At 38.8% G+C, this 20,070-nt stretch overlaps 2 protein-coding genes across 3 annotated transcripts; one reads left to right on the forward strand and one right to left on the reverse strand.

Annotated features, from left to right (window-relative positions):
- Positions 1-1,415: 1,415 nt before the first annotated feature.
- LOC116724385 (iporin) lies at positions 1,416-13,086 on the forward strand. Of its 2 annotated transcripts, none has more exons than XM_032570039.1 (10): positions 1,416-1,667; positions 5,161-6,434; positions 6,950-7,160; positions 7,279-8,157; positions 9,402-9,478; positions 9,624-9,798; positions 9,892-9,997; positions 10,073-10,137; positions 10,727-11,378; positions 11,856-13,086. In XM_032570039.1, the coding sequence occupies exons 2-10, from the start codon at positions 5,187-5,189 to the stop codon at positions 11,965-11,967; spliced, it is 3,525 nt and encodes a 1,174-aa protein (XP_032425930.1). In that variant the 5' UTR covers positions 1,416-1,667; positions 5,161-5,186; the 3' UTR covers positions 11,968-13,086. The 2 variants fall into 2 exon arrangements, with proteins under 2 accessions (XP_032425930.1, XP_032425931.1); XM_032570040.1 differs by having other exon boundaries at positions 10,091-10,137.
- cimip2b (ciliary microtubule inner protein 2B) lies at positions 13,081-19,011 on the reverse strand. The gene is made up of 6 exons (XM_032570051.1): positions 18,568-19,011; positions 17,607-17,773; positions 15,846-16,000; positions 15,025-15,151; positions 13,399-13,590; positions 13,081-13,264 (listed from the first exon to the last, which is right to left on the reverse strand). The coding sequence occupies exons 1-6, from the start codon at positions 18,627-18,629 to the stop codon at positions 13,179-13,181; spliced, it is 789 nt and encodes a 262-aa protein (XP_032425942.1). The 5' UTR covers positions 18,630-19,011; the 3' UTR covers positions 13,081-13,178.
- Between the last annotated feature and the right edge of the window lie 1,059 nt (positions 19,012-20,070).

The following is a 20,070-nucleotide window of genomic DNA, read 5'->3' on the forward strand; positions in this document are numbered from 1 at the left end:
ATTACAATTTGTGAAACATAAAAACTGCAGAAAAACAAAAATGTAGAATACAAGCAGAGATGCTATTTATGAGTAAAACTATGTAAACACTTATTGAGTTTGTTTGGAGTAGAGATTGTTATAGAGTCTAACAGATACTTGGAGGAAGGACCTTCGATAATGCTATTTTGAGCATCTGGGATGCTGCAGTCTGTGACTGAAGGAGCTCTCCAGTTCAGCAACAGCTTCATGCAAGGCATGACAGACAATGTCCAACAGTGATGTTATGTTTTAACCAGAGTTTTTCTGTCTCCCACCACCAACTACTAAATGTCTCCCTTTGATTGAAGTCACGATTTGAACACACTGTTGAAAGAAATTTCACAAGATTTGGTTTTCATCTACTCGATTATGCTTTTCAACCAGTAAGCGGTGTGGACTGTGTCTTTCTCAGCTGCTTTACACCAAATCAAACTGAACTCTGCAAGTAAAGCCGAAAACCCTGAGCTTTCCACAAGCTCTTGAACTATTCTGATGAAACAAACAATATTCCTGAGGATTTCCTTTTTCTTTGCCCCATACATGAACAATATTTCTGCTTGTATATAAGAGTCTATAATGTGGCACATTTACAAGAAAAACATGTCATTCAAACAGTAATACAGACATACTGCACAAAGGATAGTAAGCATAAGACAAGATCTAAAGAGGAGGACTAGGCTGAAGGTGGTGGTGATAAGATATGCCAAGGGTTTGTGTGGCATTATAGGCTAGTAGGAGGTGTACTCTTAAACTCCTTTCATTGCTGAGACATGTGTAAAGACACTTTTTTTGCTGGTTGTTCTTATGTGACTTATCTGGAAGTATATTCACCTCTATCTCACTCCTTTACCAGTAGAGGGTGACATAGGCCAATTAAAAAATGAGTGGTGGAACACACTGGACTGTCAACTAAAGCAGTGGTCCCCAACACGGGTCCTCAGGGTCCACGGGTCCCCAGGGTCCACGGACCTGGAGGTTTTATGTTTCTCTACTCATTTCTATTCCATTAGTTCTGTTCCATTTAGAACTAACTAACTATCTGTCTGTCTGTCCGTCCGTCCGTCCTTCATCCCCCATTTATTGATTTTTGAAAATTATTCCTATTGACATATTTCATGTTTTTAAAACTTAACTGTTTTTCTGCTTCACATAGTTAAGATATTAAGCAGTGGTGAGTAAATGCAACAAAGTTTCATGCTGATGGTTAATTGACGCTTGTTTTTCAACGACAAGGTGGCTATTCTATGCTATTCTATTCTATTCTATTCTATTTTTTTATAAAGAACGTGTTGCCATTTATCCTACCTTGTGTCCTGGATACTTTTAGTAGCAGTCTTTCTTCTCTCTTCTAATTGGCTGAAGACCCCGTGACGTAACATCTCCGGCAGCCTGAGCGGTGCTGATGTGGCGGCGTGGGGGTCGATGATGATCGCGTGTGTCCGCATTTACATGCCGGACCGGGTTCATGTGGTTCTCCAACACAGTTAGCATGGAGAGATTTTAAAAGTGGATGCTCTATTTTTATTATTATTAAGAAACTATGCAGTTTTGTGTAAACCTGGAAGAGAAACAAGCTTGTAAAATGTTTTCATGAGGAATTTGCAATTGGAAGACGCACATCTACTGTGACTGACGGCTGTTTTCAAGTAGGTTTTTTTTGTTGTTGTTGTTAATGCATTGGTGCATACGTGCTGCAATCTGCTTCTTTTTGTCAAAATCCTTTTGTTTTCTAATGCTAGTAAATTGTTGTGCATCCGAGCTGCTTCGGAAATGGTGCTGCTGCCATGGATGCTTTGGTTATGCATGTGTGCACAGACGCTCTTTTATCTATCATGTTGCCCTATTTATAATTTCCTGATGAAAAACAAACATAACTTATTTTAAGTGCTAGCTTTTCAAATCGGGGCAGAATAACGGAGGAATATATATTTTATGATCAATGTTTGCAGAGTATCATATTTTATTAAAACTCAAGAAAAAATACTGCGGAAGCTCATCCTTGGGGCATTTAAAGGAATTATGTGTCTTAGTGATCTGATAATCTATCTCAAAGCTACTCATCAAACGTGTGTGATCAACAGCTCATCAAGTAGAAGTTACTATTTCAAAAGACTCGCTTTGACAATTAGCCATTTTGAAGCATTTTGTTGAATATTAAGACAGTTCTTATAAGAAATTACATCAGCCGTGGTGTTAGAGAAGCAACTGGTCTGCAGGAGTGAGAAAATGTAATTGGTGCACAGAATTTTCCAGTTTTAAAATTGAAGGATATTTCCAAATGAACAATAAGGCAGCTGCTAATCTCCCAGGCTGTTCTATTTCAGAAAACAAGCTAAATGTGCTAGCTTCTTCTAATGTTGTTTAATTGAAAGTGCAATTAGGAAAAGGTTAAATAAAGCTGTATAATGAAAATAATTAAGGTCTAGATGTCAAACCTGGCTAAAATGTCCTTGCAAGGCAGGACATTTTAGAGTGAGCTGGGCATTAAAAATCCAAGAAAACCTTTATAACTCCAAATTTGTTTTAAGGAAAAGTGGATATTTCCTTAACAATCACAATGGCAAAGAGATCGCTGAGGAATGTTGTGACTAAAGCACTCCAAATTAAAAATCATTAAGTGTACTATGTTTTTCAGTCACCACTTCTTAATTTAGACATTGTGGTCACATATTCTAGTAGTGTAATTGTTTTAATGTTTTGGTGGAGAAAATTGATTGAAAATGCACGCTTCCTATTAATTATGAACTTATGTAAGCGACTTTTAAACTTAATACTGAAAGCTAACATGCCTTCATGTATAGTAAAAGAGAAGTAATACATGATTGTGAAAATTTACAGATACAAGACAAAGTAAAAAAAAATAGAGTTAGAAATCTAAAAATTGTGGTCTACATATCCAGATCCCTTCTTTTAGATAGTCTTCAGTAAAATTCATGGGAAACAATTGCTTTCAGCCTATGTGTAATTTAATCTTAGGACTCACATTTCTTCTTTAGGGAATATTAGAAAACAAAGTTTTATGAAGAACAAGGGACATGTCACCATTCCCACACTGAAATATGGTGGCGGCAGCATCATACTGTGGAAATGACTTTCTTCATTTCCATAGGAAAACTATTCATACTTATGGAAAATCCTGGTAGAAAATCTTTTAGATGCTGCAAAAGACATCAGCCTGGAGAGAAAGCTCACCTTCAAAGTCTAACATTATGATTTGTGATTATAATATGACAAAATGTTCAAGGAACATTTTTGCAAAGCATTGTAGAAGTTACTTTCCACTACATGTCAGACAAATGTCTCTCCAGACAAATAATTGTTCTAAAGTCAGCCCTTATCCTCTTCAATATTACACAGTAAATGCAAACTATTTTGAGTTGGGATGATATTGTCTCATTAGAGGCTGAAATCAGAGATAATAAGCCACATTATAATCACAGCGGGCTTCAGCCTCTGCTTCCATTTAACTGTGACTCCAGTCTGTCGTAAATGGCTGGCATGAAGCGACAGACATTCAGAGTCCAGTTAATCACAACCATCTCTGTGCTGCAACCCGATGAAGGCGGGACTAATCCACTTGGATCCTGAAATTCCTCCTCAGTAGCTGGCCTACTTCTTTCTAATTGAATCAAACTCTACTGTAAATTAGCAGGGATAGGATAAATCCATCCATTTTCATATAACAAACATGTATGAGCAAATGTAAATTATCTTAAAATGAAGCAGAGGTAGGTAGTAACCAGTTGCATTTAACTGAGTAAAAGAAAAAGGTTTTTTTAATAGTGGTTTTACTGCATCATACTTTTTACTTCATTATATTATTGACGTATTGTTACTCTTACTTGAGCAAATGTTTTGATACTCTATTGGCTAGAAGTAACTTCACCGAATCACGAACAAATATGTTTCAACCAAAAATGCAATAGGAACACACCTACCATATGTTAAAGCGAGGCTTCTTGTTTCTAAACAAGCTTCATTATTCTGACATTATTTTATGTTTACTGAGAAGCATTTGGAATATGCAGTAAACAATAAATCGGCACTGAAAGTAATCTATCCTGTTCTAACATAAATACACATTATCTACTGTAAGTATAAATGTCATAAGTTCTAAATTACTTGTAAAAGTGTCCTCTGCTTAAAATATGTTAATTTGTAATTATGTTGTGTTTTTTAGTTTTAGTTTTTAAAAATACTAGAATTTAAACATAACTTAAGATTTTATTTTGTCTTATGACATTTTTAACTTAATATTTAGTCTCTAGAATTAGATACAACCTTGCAAACATAAATCTTTTTTTCTCACTCATTTGATTATCAGCATCACATTCCTGCTGAATCCCTATGGAAGCTGCAAGGCATTGTAGCTAATTTGGGTCCATTTTTCTTTAATTAACAGTGACCGTGTGTAATCTGTTGTGTATTTTGTAGACTCCATTTTATATTTAATCAACTCTAGAACCTGGTAAAGAACTGGGTGTTTTGTTATATCCTGCAACGTAAAAATTCGTAAACAGCCGAGCAGATGTGAAGGTGCATTTACTTTTCAGCAGTGTCGGCGGAGCATCTCTGCAGTGCAGCTGCCCTAGTTACAGAGCAGCTGACTAACTCTGTGTGATTGTGGTTGGCCCAAGCAGAGAGGAACAGAAAGGAGGGGTTTGGTAGTGGTCGACTGAATTATGGAGCGCAACACTCGGCTGAGACCCAGAGGCACACATCACAGAGGGAGTTTGAGGTCTGGTGGTGCAGACTGTGATAGCAGCATCCTGTAGTTCTGCTTAGTGTTCATCTCTCACCTTGTTTTTTTCAGCTTGCTTCTAACAATGCTTTCTTCTTTATTTTATTCAGGTTTCAAAGCACCTGAATAAATTCTAAAGGTATAGATCTGTCACAGATCTGAGGTTCGGGAGGAAAAACAACCCTAGCAGCTTCGCAGGAATTATTTTCCTTCTGATCTGCTATGAGGCGTGAACCACAAATGAAAATTTAAAAGGCTGATCCAAAGCTTTTGTTTTTGTTCTAATAGAGATGCAAACATCCCGTACAAGCTACTTAAAGATAACTCGTTTGGCTTAAAAGTGTGCATAACCTCAGCATTTTTTTAAATGGAAGCCTTTATGTTTTTTACTTCTGCAGGATAGTTTTAGGAACATGGGGACAGCATGATCGGAGCATCCACTCTCCCGGGTCACACCTTGCTAGCGTGCCACTTCCCAGTGGTGCAGCTTCCCACCTGGCAGCTTCCGGTCCAGGCCCTGTGCAGCTCCGCCAAGAGGCCCAGCCGGCTTTGCTCGTCGGGTCTGACCCGGGCGGTGTCCCTCCCAGAGCAGGACACACTCACTCGAGAACACTGCTTTACGGGTGGACGGAGGCCCTTTTCCAGCAGCTACAGCAGTCTCCGTGAGGATCGGGTGGAGGAAGAGGGGACCAGTGACAGCAGCGGCAGGTACGATTCCAACTCATCGCCAGAAGAAACGGGCTCCATCAACAAGGAGGAAAGCTGCGGAGCTGCAACCACCCAGCGCTCACACAACTCGTTCCTTCCCAACCCAGATCTAGATGAGGACGAGGAAGACGAAGACAGTGATGGAGACAATCTCCACAGATATCGCGAGGATTCATCTTTCGTGTTGCATGGAAACTCCAACTGGTCGCTGAACAACGGTGGTAATGACGCACTGCTTCATGAGGACCTGGACAGTGAATGGATTAATGAAGGATTAATGCTGGGAATGGGAAGGAACCAACACTGGCTGTCTAACCAGATGGACTTGCTGCAGTCAGGATGCCAGGGCTTTGCTGTGAGCAGATCTGGCATCGCTCTTCTGACTTGTTTGGAGCAGGACTCAGACAGACTGCAAGAGAACATTTACAGGGAGCACAAATGTTCCCCAGAGCAGCTGCCCAACATTCACACAGAAGATGTGAGTGATTCCTCCTGTAACAGCTCAGACGGTGTGCTGGTTAATTTCTGTACCATCTACAACAAAAGCAACAATCCTGCCACACCTCAGGATCTCAGCAGCCCTGCTGTTGACCCCTGTCGGTCATCTGAGGGGTCTGTGTTCCTCAGTCTCCAACCTGTTCCTCAACAGGCCCAGAGAGAAGAAGCTGGGTCGACACCGTCCGGCCTAGATTCAAACTGCAACCTTTACTCCCAGGAGCCATCGGCTCCTGGTCTTTCTGCGCTGGAGGTTACAGATCTGGTTGCCTGCATACGAAGTCAGGACACGCTGGCCATGGGGACAAACCAGAAGTACTACAAGCTGGTGACTTGTGACCTCTCATCCCAGTCACCAAGCCCCGCCTGGTCCAGTCTCACCAGCTGTCTCGAAGGGCCTGACAGAAGCAGCACCATTCTGCCCCCTCTTGACTCTGAAAAGGAAGGACCAACCAAGGAAAACATGGAGGTTTGTGTGTAAAAATATATTTAGATTCAAAATTCCAAAGTGAGACACAGATCAACATCAAAACATACTTTATTCATGTCAGATTCACTATGTAAAACTTAGCAAGTAATTAATAAATATTCATTTCTAGAAGATTATATCTCAGCAAACTGTTAAACTGCAAGTACAGAAAATCAAATTAAGAACATGTATTGCACTAACAAAATAACACATTAGATGCAGTTATGCTTTTACAAATCTGCAGTCGCTGGGTAATGCATCTATGACAACCTTGAACTGACAATAGGTAAAGCAAAATTGTAACCTTGACAGCAAACACTTGCTACAAAAATATTTTTAAGAAAAATAATTTTTATAGAAAGGCAAACTGATGTAAAAACAGGATTCTCTGTGAAAACATGTTGAGAACATGTCATTAAAGACAACAGGTAAAAATGAAAATAAAATTACAGCAGGTAAATTGCTAAGTTATGACAAAAGCTTGCTTAGTAAAAAAATACATATTCTTTTTTAAGGCAAGCGACCACCAGGTTGCCACCACCTCCACTGCCCCCTGGAGGAAGCAACATTTGCAGGGCCCCCAGAGCTTCTCCCACATGCCTTGTTCACTGTGCAGCAGCCAGCGTAGCCCACATAGTAGTAAATGCCAAGAAACAGGAGCTGAATCCACCCAGCCATCTGTGATTCAGGAGCGGGATTACAATGATGTAGATGCCACTGACATGAGTAAGGAGAGAAAGTTTGATATCTTTCTTCTTTTTGTGGGAGAAACAATAAAAAAAACATACAAAATCCAAATTTAAAATACTGTGTTTTGCTGATGATAATGTCTAATTTCTCTCAGGTGTTTGGTGCTGCGACAAGGAACTGGGACGCTACAGTAAGCTACGAAGGCCGACTTCTTTGCCCATCCAGCCATTCGTTCTGCTCCCTGCAGAAAAGCCACAGTATCAGCCTCAACACCTAGGAGGCCTGCTTGAGCAGTACCTAAACCAAAAGAGCAGCAAGCCTGCTAGCTCCCCGAACGGACTCAAGTCCAAGGAGAAAAGAAGCGAGTGTTTGTCCGAACTCCAGCCATCTCCAGTGGAGAGCCTCTGCCCAGTATTCTTGGAGGCTGCATCCAGCTCCGATACCTGCTCCACCTGCACTCCGAGTCCAAAATGTTTCAGCCGCAGACACATGTGGAGTCCAAAGTCCCAAAGAACATCACAAGAGGCTAATCTAAAATTGATGGCCGAGTCTCAGGAAAGCTCAAGCCTAAACTCTGGCACAACGAACAATCAACCCAACGTTGTTAGGATTCACACCTGTCAGGACCTGATCACCCTGCAGCCAGAGTCAAAGCAAGTTACTTCTGGATCCAAAAATACTAACAAGGATCCCAAAAAAACTGCTTTCCATTCAAAAGCCTCCCACATAACACCTGGAAAACCTGACTCGAACCTTCGAGTGTCCTTGTCGCCTCCCCAAACCTCACAATCACAGCTGATGCTCCAGCATCATCAACCCCTCATTGCTGCAGCTCGCCTCTCCTCTTTAAGCACTTTCATCTCCTCAGACCTGCATTCCAAGCAAAACCATGAGCCTGAGAGGCTCAGCCCAAAGCCAGCTAAGAGTCAGCACAGTCAGTCGCTGATCCTGAACAACAGGCCGCCTGCAGAGTTCTGCCTCTCGCCGGATACATCATACGAGTCAATGTCTATCAGTCATCTGCAGAGGAAAGGTGAGGGTCACCTCAGGCACAAACAAGCATCAATGATGTGTTATGGTTAAATTTGAATCTGGAAGATATGAAAATGAACAATTGTTAGTGTAACAAAATTTGCCCAATGTTGGTATCATCTTGCCAGGGATAAGCTGCTAAAAAAAGCATAAAACCTCAGTGTGCTGCAGCAGTGCCTTCAATACCCTGAAGGGGCTTCCTCTCAAACATGACCTATTTTTAACCATCCCTGCTCAGGATTGGTTGAGCTCTCTGCTCCCCAGCCTGAGTGTGTGTGTGAAAGAAAAAAACAGAGAGAGACTGCAGACTCCAAGATGAGACAAAAACTGATGGAGCAGTGATAAATATTTAAATCATACCTAATCATTTTTGCCCTAGTGCCACCTCAAGGGCTACCTAATGCAAAGTTAATCAGATACATTGGATTCTTTCACAGCATTTATTCATAGTCAGAGGCATCTGCAGCAGCAGCAAAGAGTAAGAGTGGTTGCGGCACTGCAGGCAGCTTCAACACACATAAAGAATTTACCGTGACATTTGCATGGGCTACTCTGCATTAGATGAAAGAGGAGAGGCAGAGCAAAGCACAGAAAAGAGGAACGTTTCTGAAATGGAAAACTGACTCTCTGTGTTCAGATAGAGTTCACATTTAAAACGATTAAGAACATTATTGAGGCAGTTTGTCAGGTTTAAATATAGGGTTCCTATGCAGACTTGATAAGTCAGGAATTGGTTAAGCATTTTCCAGTTCTAGATAAATATGGAAAAAAACAAAGGAGTGAAAAAGGGAATACTGACACTTGCAAACCTCAGTCACTGTCACTGATTGAAAGTGACAGTGATTCACTGTTTAAATGTTACATCCATTTATTTGTTTGTCCATCTGTTTGTCTATCAATCATCTTCTTACTGTTTTTGCAGGTTCCATAATTAAAGAATGACATGAAACTAAATTTATGAAGAAATGAAGGTAGAAGGAAAGAAAAAAACACTACAATCTTTTGTTTTTCTTCTAAAATTAAGTTGTATTTGCCTAAATAAGGAATGTTTCTTATATGTTTTAATCAATAATTGGAAAATATTTAAAATATTTGTGTCAGAACCATGTTGGTTTTATCCCAGCAACCAGTACTGGCTTTTAGAAATAAATGGAAAAATACTTTAAGAAGTTTTAATAAAAATGTTACCAGAAATAGCAAACTGTAAAGAAGTCTAGATTTGTGTTTCTTGTACATTGTGTCCAGGTTTGCTGAGAGCTGTGAGCAGGGCAGTGGATCTGATCATGGCTCATTTTGGAAGTAGCAGAGACCCAGAAGAAAAGGTGAGTCAGCAGAACTAAGCACTAAGAACAACACGTCCCAAGAAAAAGCATGACACCAATAATTCAGCACAAGAGTTAAATAACTCGTGTCAGCAGCAGGACACACATTACAGCAGCCTGTGTCCCTTTTTTTCTGGTGGTTCAGATGCGTCTGGGTAACAGCTCTTATAGTCCCACCATAGCTGGCCTCGTCCTAGAACACTTGTGTCCTGCAATTCAGAACATTTTAGAGGATGGACTGAGGGACCACAAGCTGGATTTCATAATTGGGCAGCGCCGCAATCACTCCTGGAGTGTGGTGGAGATCTCCACAAGAATGGGTATTTGCAGTTTTGCTTCCCAGTGCTTCGATTGGCTGAATACTTGTAGATGCTTAAGGGATAAATTCACAGATGTTGTTATCTCTGCTGTAGGTTCATCCACCAAGGTCCTCCACACCCTCGTTTCCAAAATAAAGCGGTGCACCGAGCTCACCAGCCACTGTATGAGACTGAGAGCCTTCCTCATGGGCCTTCTCAAGTAAGAGCTGAAGTCACTTATGCTCTTTCTGGTGAACCATATGAAAAGTTGATCTACAGCCTGTACTTCCTGTGGTTATTTCTTGTCTTGCAGCTTGAGAGCTTTGGAATTCTGGCTTAGTCACCTGCAGAGTCAAAAAGGTGAGCCAATGAACTGGGACAGCACCATAATGTAAGACTCAAAGGATCCCTTCTGCCCGTATGATTACAACCACTTCTAGCTTTCAGTAAAACAGGCGTTGTTATCTTAAACTGGTATTGATGAACAGCTTTTTAGTCTGTCCAAGCTTACCAGTTTACAGAATCAGTTCTTCTATTTTCACCAGGGGCCAGACCAGTAAGCAGATGTCTGTCATTTGGTCAGTCTGCTCAGGCAGAGATGCTGTCCTGAGGTTGGCATGGAGTGTCTCCTATGCCACTAAGTTTAGAATCTCTACAGCAAAACATAAATGCAAAAAAAGATAATAAAGGAGTGATTGAAATACTTTTGCAAGATACTTTCAGATTAAGCACAAATCAATCTTGAGCTTTACAAAAAACTAAACATAATTGTAAGATGTGTACTACTGCAGATAAACAAACTCTATTTGCGATGAATGTGTGGAATCTGGTTGATAATCCTTGTAATTTGGGTGTTTAGAAGTAAAGCAAGACCAGACACATAAACTCTGACTCTGACTTGAAACGTCTTTCAGAGCCAATGGAATGTCTGTGGGGTTTTTTCTTACAGATGTCGTTACAGCGTACTACCACACCTGGGGGTTCCTGTACACGTCACTGAGTCGCTGTCGGCCTCTGTTCCAGGAGCTGCTTCTTCTCCTTCAGCCGCTCTCAGTGCTGCCCTTTGACCTAAATCTTCTCCTGGAGCCACGATTGTTAAGTCAAAGACAGCTGTGTTCGGAGGAGCGTGATGCTCTCCCACCTCAGCCGTGCTCTGCCTTGCTTGTGACCAGTTGGCCAAAGATACAAGCCAACAGAAAGTCGGAATACAGCAGGCGTAACAGTCAATCACACTGGAGAGAGCAGGAGTTTCTACGGTCTCAGAGTTCAAGTTGTTGCAAGCAGGATTATGGGGCCATGCAAAACAACAGAAATCTGCTTTTGGCTTCTTTGTCAAACAAGCCAGATTTTGTGCAAAGTGTAGCAAAAGCTGTGAACGTCAGCCTAGATCATAGAAGTACTTTGTTTCAAACCAATGTGGATGGTAGGGAGAATGAGAGAGAAGTGGAAAAAGACAGCAGAGGCCAAAACGCAACAGCTTCCGTCCAGGAAGACAGTCCCTGTCAGAGCGGCCTGCGGTGGGCCAAGCTGTTTGGAGCAGCTGGTGTTTCTAGCAGAGCTGAGAAAAGGTCCCACCCTCACACTGAAGCACAAAAACGAAGGTAATGAGAAGTAATGAACGAAAAACTACATTTTAAATAACGCTGGGCAATAAATCCATTTTATGAATCTAATTTTCTGTTTTTGAGGATCTCATTTTTGGAAAATGTGATTTTTCTAACCAATGCTGCAATGGGTTTCAATAGTTCAGAGTGACGTCAGCCCAACCAAAGTTTACCTTCTTGTTTGATGAGTGTGTTTTACAGCTTCTATTTATTTGGACATTGAATTCAAGTCAAATACAAGCCAGATTTTGAAAATATTTTATGTCCTTTGTAATTTCTTTTAAGGAAAAGAAAGGGAGGGAAAAAGGCAATTAAATTTGAAAATTGGATTTGGTCTGAGATTTTATTTTTAAGCAATATTGCCCAGCCTTAATTTTAATTTTAATTAATTTTCAACTGTAATTGTCAGTAGCGTCTGTCATTTTTCCTACTCTGATTAACATCCTTCTATGCTTTTCTTTTCCAAATGCACAGGCTACCGTCTCAGTGGCTGCAGTTGGACAGATCTCAGATTGGACTTTTGGCTCAATCCATTAGATCCATAAAGCTGGGACCACCTCAGACTGGCTTGGGTGCTGAAAACTAAATCATACGTGTGCGACTATTTACTCTAATGACACAAAGTGTTAATATGCAGAACAACTTCTACAAAGCCCAATTAAACTTTTTATTCTGAAGCAAAAAAACTGCACCAAAAAAAGCACTAGAGTAGGATAATTACCACGGTAATGGGAGAAGACTAAATGTTGTCCAGCAGGAATACCAATATTTCTTTCCATTAGTGATTTTATGAAACAATTATTATTTGTAAGGTAAGGATGTTTTTCTAATTGTTTTTCAGTTTAAAAGTTGGATGTTTCAAAAAAATGTCAGTGTAAAATTTAATTGTGCAATTTTTAAAGTTACATGCAATAGAACAATCTGACAGGTTAAGTGTATAACACAGAAATAAATTACAATTTTATTCCAAGTTCTGTGAATCACAGAATATGATTAAACACACATATGTGTATTTTCTCCTTTTTTCCTGTGCAGTTTCTGATCATAGTTTGGTAAAATAAATAAAAACAAATGCAAACATTTTTCTTATGAATAAGGTTCAATCAGGTGCCATCTGGATAATCGGGATTTGATGCTTATATATCTTTTCTTTGTATTTGCTTGTATTCCTATAAACCACAACACAGATTAGGTTTTTATTTCTAAAGTAGGTAAAGCAAACAAACTAAAATATTTATGTCAGTGCCAAAAATAACAAACCCAGCAACTTTTACTCTAACCAGTTTCCTTTCCTATTATATTCCCAGCATGAACTCATTGTAGGTGCATGAACTTAGAAACATGCAGTAGGTGCTCTTATCCTTCTGTGATCTAAAGCTTAGATGTACATTTGGTTTTGCAAATTTTCTGTTTATTTTTATTTTTTCTATTGTTGTTTTGCTGCACTACAGTAAGCCCCCTGGTGGCTGATTCATGTATCAAATGTGTGCCAGCTATGTTTTAACAGCGTGTTCATAAATTTTATTAAGGGAAGAAAAATGTTTTTTTTTTCTTTTTAACATTTGGCAAATAGAGGACTTTAATGTGAAACTTTTTTTCACATTGTCTTCTTTTTCACATCTTCAGTGTTTTTGTTATTTCATGGTTGCTTCCTCTAATGCCCTGTGACAATCAGTCTCTCAATAAAGACCTAAAACACTTTAAACTGCAATCAGTTTTATTTTTCTAGGAGGTTGCTCCGTGACGTTGCTCATGGTACAGAATTGTTGTGCTTTTTCCGGGGGAAGCGGGAGGCTTTCATGGATCGGTGATTTTACTGAAGTTCTTTCCATATGTGATCTCAGAGAGCCGACCGAGCGTACTTCCCACCATGAACTTGTATCCTGTGGGGGTTTTGGAGAAACATACATCATGTTTTAAGCTCACCAGTAAGTTTCATTGGCTTCTACATCAAGGTCTGAAGGTTTTAAAGTTAACCTTAAGACTTTGTTGTAAAAGAAGGTTTTGCAGCACAGACCTGGTATATGCCCTGTGAATCCCGGGATCACGCCTTTTTTGGATGAATAGAACGTGGGCAGGTGTGTTCGGTCCCTTTCGTCTGCCTTCAAGCGTCTCTGATGTTTCCCATACTCTTTTAGTGCTTGATTGGTGGTGATGGAAAATCCTTTGCCATAGAAGTTGTGGGAAAATGGCACATGTCCTGTAAACCCTGTGAAAAGACATCACTCTGTAAGTAAGAGGAGAATGGCTCCTTATCTCTTGTCCAGGGAACCCTATTGAGCAAGTTTGAAGCAATGCCCTAAACAGTTTGGTTTTTAATTGGAGGGTGACTGTTTAGGTCGAAAGGTTGAAACTTGGATAAAATAACAGGTTCCCACAGAACAATAAGCCCAAATACACATCAAGACTGAACCAAGCTCACAAATCAGACATTTGGTGTAGCCTTTTAAAAGCCCTACAGCAAATCATATTGATAATTGTTGAATTTGGCTTAAGAGTCAGTTTAAGTCCAGGAAAACCAATTAATTTAAATGAACTATATCAATTTTGCAAAGGAGACAAGTCAAATATAATGTCAGAAGCTTCCTGCAAAGAGAAAATAAATGGCATGGTCACACAAATCCTGTTTTAAAACTCAGTGAAGTTACTTGTTATATGATTATTGCACTGTGAAAATAACATTAAAAATATATTTAATTGCATAGACACAGGTCCAAAAATTATTTGATATTAATGTCTGTGAATGCTTCTTCAAATCTGCATAGCTATATGTAATTTTGAAATAAAAAAAATCAACTTAATATTTTGTAATGTTGTGTTCAACTGAGATCTATAAACTACTTTAATGTTAAAATATAGAAGTGTGCTAATGTGAGTTGCTAATATTGAGAAATTATTATTTGGTTGACCAAGTTTTATCTTTTGCTATAAAATAATTATTCATATGTGTTAATAATAACTGTTGCTGCATTTGCCAAAATGCCCTTTTTTGTAATTATGCCTTCACAACAGGCTGGTTTTTTGGACCCATTTACCCCAAAGGAAATGTCCAGAATATTGTGCAACTTCCTCAGTAGTACATTTTCTAGAGAGAAACCAGGGACAGTACTTACATAAATGGCCTCCTGGTCAAACTCCTGTCCTCTATTTAAAATACAGGGAATTGTCTGATATTATTTTGGAATGGGATAAATCTAATCTAACACAAAGCAAGTAAAATAGGGCCCCCATTCTCAGCAAAAAAAATGGCATGTCTACTCAACAAATTCATCACAAAACTTCTCCACAGCACAAATGATGCTATGTTTTTTTTTTTTGTTTTTATCTGGTCGACGGCCCTTTCTAATGCTGCCCAGGGTAACTGCCGATATGGCCTATATCAAAAACTTGTGAAACTTTAAAACTTTAGATTAATATTAACAGAGATAGAAGTGTCCTCATTTACATAAAATTCCCAGTTCTAAATGTATGTGTGTGTATAAATGTATTTCTTTTTGTAAATGGCTTAAAAATTTGCCTAGAATTTAAAGGATTGGCATCAGCCATAAAAAAGAAAGAAAGAAAACAATCAAACTCTAAGATTGTGAAGAGCTACTCGTCTGAATAATTATAAAGTGTCATCAAATTCTTCTGTCTTCTGTACCTGGGATGAAGTACTTCTTGGGGTTATCATCTTCCATTTGGTATGGACTTCCTGGAGGTATGAAAGGCTTTAAGGACTTGTAGACAAACACCTTGTCCAACGCCGCTGTCACCGGAGATTTAGCTCTCTGGGTGAAAATTACAGGAAAATTAACAACTTACAGGACTTTTCAAATGTACTGAATTCTTTGTGCCAGGTACCACAGCACACCTTCAGGTGAACGATGGAGCCTATGCTTTGATTGACGTGAGCTGTTTTGGCACCAAAAGGTAGACTACTAGAGCACTATTAGACTGGTAGTCATAATGCTACACCTGATCAGTGTATGCTTTTTTAAAAATTTCTGAAAAAGTGGTAACAAAAATGTAAAAAAGTGAAAAAAAATCTATCTTGTAAACCATTAAATCCAAGTGTAGTGCTGGGATTAACTGATGATAAACTAAACAGATCGCACCAATAACCCTTTTGAAATGCAATTATCACCAAAGGGAAATGTCCAACATAGATGCAATTCAGTACCAATGCAGATCTGCAAAATGTATGAAAATGATTCAATTTGCAGGGAGCTGCTATGACTAAAACAGGCACCAGAGAGCAAGTGAGGTAGATCCATGGTGAAATCAGGCAGTTGCTGGAGCGTCAGACAAGTCCAGCACAAAAAAAGACTCATGGATACATAAGACTACATTATGAGCATCTGACAAAAGTTTTTTGGGTTGCATTGTGGGTTAAATGAATCAGCTTTTTTTCCAACATTATTGCGAGACAAGAAGAGAGAAGTGAAGCTAAAGATTTGTGTGTAAGAGAGATCATTTATTTACTTCAAGATGTTCACTGCCATTGGTGTTGATGGTAGGAAGAGGCCTTGATTGTTGCTTGCGCTTCACCTGATCTGCCAGATAAACTTCACACTGTGCTTTCTTACAGGTCACGTTATAGTTGCAGCCGTAGTAGTTCCGACTTCTTGGAATAAAACCTAGCAAACATCAACATTAAGGGTTCAGTTTTCAACTATGTCAACAAAAGTTTTGCTAAGATTAAGGATTTGTGTATATGGACTCTGGTGGCAGTCTAATTTTACACCAATTCTATTGTGAAATACAACATCGTTGAATATTAAGAACATGCAAACTCCATGGAGAAAGACTCCAAGCTGGGATTAAAACCCACAACCTTCTTGCTGCAAGGCAGCAGTGCTACTCCACCACGGTGCAGCCCTAGAACATTAACTTCTTTCTGTAATTTAATTCAAAAAGTGAAAATTACATATATACATTCATTTCATAAAGTTACATATTTCCAATAAATTTGTGTTAATTTCTATTATTATGGTTTTCTGCAATTACTAAAATATATTTCTAAGAAAAATGTGAATAACTTCCAATAAAACATTTTATTTTCGACAAAACGAGAGCTTTCTGAATAGTAATGTCATATCTTGGATAGTCTTTACACTGAATACTTGGCAGAGGCTCCTTTTGCATGAAATACTGCATCAGCGTGAAAAAACTAAATGAGCATATAAAGAAAGCTTGTATCAAAGGGCAGCATGCAGTGTCAGGAATATTGTTTTGATGCGTAACCATAGCAACAAGGTGCCAGCTTTACAACTTGGAGCAGATGATCAGCATCTCATGAGCTCCAATAATACCTGAACTATGAATCTAAATCCTAGAGGGGGTTAAAAAGGAGGCGTCATGGATACAGAGCACAGAGAAGAAGGTCAAGCCAGCTCCTCCATTGATCAGACCCCCAACTCCAACATCTCTCTGCCCGGCTGTCTAACCAGACAGGGATTTAAGGGGGAGCAGCGAAAGCAAATGAGGACTAGTTCTTACTAACTATGACATAATTGACAATAAACATAGAAATAAATAAATAAATAGCTTGATAAAAAAATGTATGTGCCAAATATTGCATCCAACAAATAAAAAACAAGATATTTCCCAGGTTATTTTATTATATATAAATTAACATTTGTTAATAATTTCCAACAGTATTAACTTAACATGATTGTTATTTAATTTTTTAATTTTATTTCCAATATTATTATTTGTTTCCTTTTTGTTTCATTTTCTTGTTTATTTATTTATGCTTCTGTATGACAGGAATATATAAAGTATTTTTGAATTAAATTAAATTCAAATGTACTATTTTCTATGTTGTTTTGATTTAAAACCAGAACTTTTGAAACAAAAAGGACAATATAGTGAATTTGAGTCCACTCAGTCGACAGCATCTGGGAAATTGAGGGACTTTTAGATGCTGCAGACATATTTTCTGTTGCTTTATCATAATGATTCACCTCCGTCAGCAGGTTTTGTTAACCACCTGCGTGTGACCTTTTTAATCCCCTCTGCTGTATCACTATTTCACTTCACTTGTCGCCTCTCCTGAATAATTAAGCAGCTTAGAGATGTCCACTTTGGTCTCATGTTGCTGTTCACAACTCAAAGACTTATCGCAAGCATAAGAGAAACACATTCTATAGTTTGTGCATTTTAACCACCAATATCATTACACTTTGCAGGGCAAATTGGCCAACTTATCCTCAGTGTTGGTGTGTGTGACACATTCAGTACCTGTGTATCCTGGTATTGACTTCCGCCACACGTCATCAGGAATGTTTTCTGGCAGAGGAGCTATGTCAGACTCTGGGTACCATTTCCTCTGAGACATCAGTTCGGCTGTAAGCATTCCGTAAGGTTTGCCCATGCTGAACCTGAGTCCAGGACAGTGCCCTGTGTACCTAATTAATAACACAAATAAACAAACAAACAATTTTTTTGGCATCTTTCTGTCAGGGAATTTATTCTTAGATCCCTTCAAGTGTTTAGGTTCTGACAGGTCAGTTGGGGCAATTGTCAAAGCACGACTCTGGACAAACAGCAAATGAGATTCAGATTCCCTTTTGTGTCAGAATTTAGCAGAAGGCCAACTGTTGTTATCGCTCCAACAAGAGGAGAATCCCTCCTAAAATCCACAGAAGATGGTTTCAGATTGCTCTGAAGAGTGTGTAAATCAAGGCAGAAGACGTGATTTTCACAACTAAAATGTATCAACTGTAAACTCTGGCCTTCAGACAAACAAAGTCTTGCACGTATTATACCCCCCAAGGAAATTTAGATGAGGATTCAGGGTAAATCTTTGACCTACACTGAAATAATCTAAACCAGAACTCAGTCTGTGAAGACACCCGAAACATTTGTACTTTGACATCTCATCAATGAAGGGACTGAGCCGAACTAGACAAGGTTGTAGGATCATTCCCAACACCAATGAGATAAAGGTCAAGGTACTATAAATACATTTGTTGTAGCCTATTTGTTAAATGCTTTCCAGTGATTTGTTTTTTCTTTGCAAATTATTGAGATAAAAAAAACAATTCACTCCTAAAAATGTATCCGGATAAACTTTTCATTTCAAATTACCGTAACTGCCTTCAGTCCTATTACTGCGCGTTGTTTTGATGAAGTTTTGATAGTGGAGCGCCAAATCATATTCTTACAGTCGGATCTTATTTGTAAGGGGACATTTACTCACCCCGGGATGTAGCAGGGACCCGGTGACAGCAAAGATTTGACTTCACGGGCATATTCAGACATGTTGGAGCAACAGGTGTTTGGATCCCAGCCTTTCTTCGCCGTTTACTGGTTGCTACAGAGGAATTTAAACCCAAACACACGGATCGACCTATGGGTCACAGGACCAACTGACGTGAGCTACAAGAACAGAACAGAACAAATTTAAATGAAGCAAATAGGGACTATTTAGTATTTCGGGAATCTGACAAACCCTTAGTAATTTTAATAAACATTTTCTCGAGTTCCACTCAAATTAAGGTTGTTAGTTTCTTATTCTTCGGGGTGTATTCAGATGTATTAGCAAATAGTTCTAAAACAAAGTTTCAATTTCCAAATAATACAATTTTATATATTTGATGTACATTTTAAACGGACATCACAAACAGGAAACCAGTTTGGAAAGAAATGTCTGAAAATTACTCAGCTACGACCCCTGGTGGATTTCGGCTTTAAACAGCAAGTAAGAAAAATCCATCTGCCTCAAGAATTGAGAATCATATTAGTACTTTTATATGCATAACTTTTAGTAATATAGTTAAAAATAAAAAAGTTCAAATTAAAACTTCTTGTTTTTGAGCAAATTCTTATGCTTACTTATGCTCTGAATAGTGTTTTAGACCAAATAAAAATGTAAAATAAAAATTGGTACATTTAGCACATCAGTAAATAAGGTAGACAATATTCACATGAAGAATGAACAATGAAGATTAATCCAAAAATGTATCAAACCTTTTTGTCCTTCTGGAAAGTAAACTTCTAATTGAATCTCACATTTTTTGCAGTCTGAAATATTGTTTTTTCAAGGATTGCCCTACATTTTCCTATCAGCCGAGCTTTTCTGTCTCTGCTTAATAAAAGCAAACCCACAGCATCATGCTGCCACCACCAGGGAAATGGAATGTACAGGAAAATGTGCATTGCACATTTTAAAATAATAATTCCCGTGTGATTCTCTTACCTGGGCTGTGGATCCCAGCAGCTCCACCAAAGTTAACATTGCCATCTTAACTGCTTCTCAGATTGTAATTCGTCTTGTCCAACGCGTCAGTTTTGGAAGAAAGCCATGCCTTTGTACGTTAACAGTTGTTTTCTACTACTGCCTATTGTTTTATGACCAATTCCTTTTTTAATCTTCTCCATAACTTTATCTCTGTTTGTTTTGTTCTTTAAACGTCAGTGTTCTTTCAGTAATATTCTCAAACAAACCTATGATACCTTCATAAAACTATTATGTTTTTACTGAACTTAAGTAACATACTAAAGGAGTATATTAGCAAACAGATGGCAAGTGGTTACACCACAACGTGCGGAAATCAGTTTAAAAGGGACCGGACAAAACACAAGCCACTCTTTCCAGAATATTGTGTGTTTACAAAAAACTTGAAAAACCAAGTATTCTTTCCTGTTACTTCACAATTATGTGGCACTTTGTGTTTGTCTTTCACATAAGACCCACCCAGAA

This window comes from Xiphophorus hellerii, chromosome 8 (assembly GCF_003331165.1).
Source record: "Xiphophorus hellerii strain 12219 chromosome 8, Xiphophorus_hellerii-4.1, whole genome shotgun sequence".
NCBI lineage: Eukaryota > Metazoa > Chordata > Actinopteri > Cyprinodontiformes > Poeciliidae > Xiphophorus > Xiphophorus hellerii.

Coding starts and splice junctions, on each gene's coding strand:
- LOC116724385 (XM_032570039.1), top strand. CDS start 5,187: ATGATCGGAGCATCCACTCTCCCGGGTCACACCTTGCTAGCGTGCCAC. Junction 8,158..9,401: donor CAGTCATCTGCAGAGGAAAG/GTGAGGGTCACC, acceptor CATTGTGTCCAG/GTTTGCTGAGAGCTGTGAGC. Junction 9,998..10,072: donor TTCCTCATGGGCCTTCTCAA/GTAAGAGCTGAA, acceptor TACTTCCTGTGG/TTATTTCTTGTCTTGCAGCT.
- cimip2b (XM_032570051.1), bottom strand. CDS start 18,629: ATGTCTGAATATGCCCGTGAAGTCAAATCTTTGCTGTCACCGGGTCCC. Junction 17,774..18,567: donor GGTCCCTGCTACATCCCGGG/GTGAGTAAATGT, acceptor GTTATTAATTAG/GTACACAGGGCACTGTCCTG. Junction 16,001..17,606: donor GTCAATACCAGGATACACAG/GTACTGAATGTG, acceptor GATGTTTGCTAG/GTTTTATTCCAAGAAGTCGG.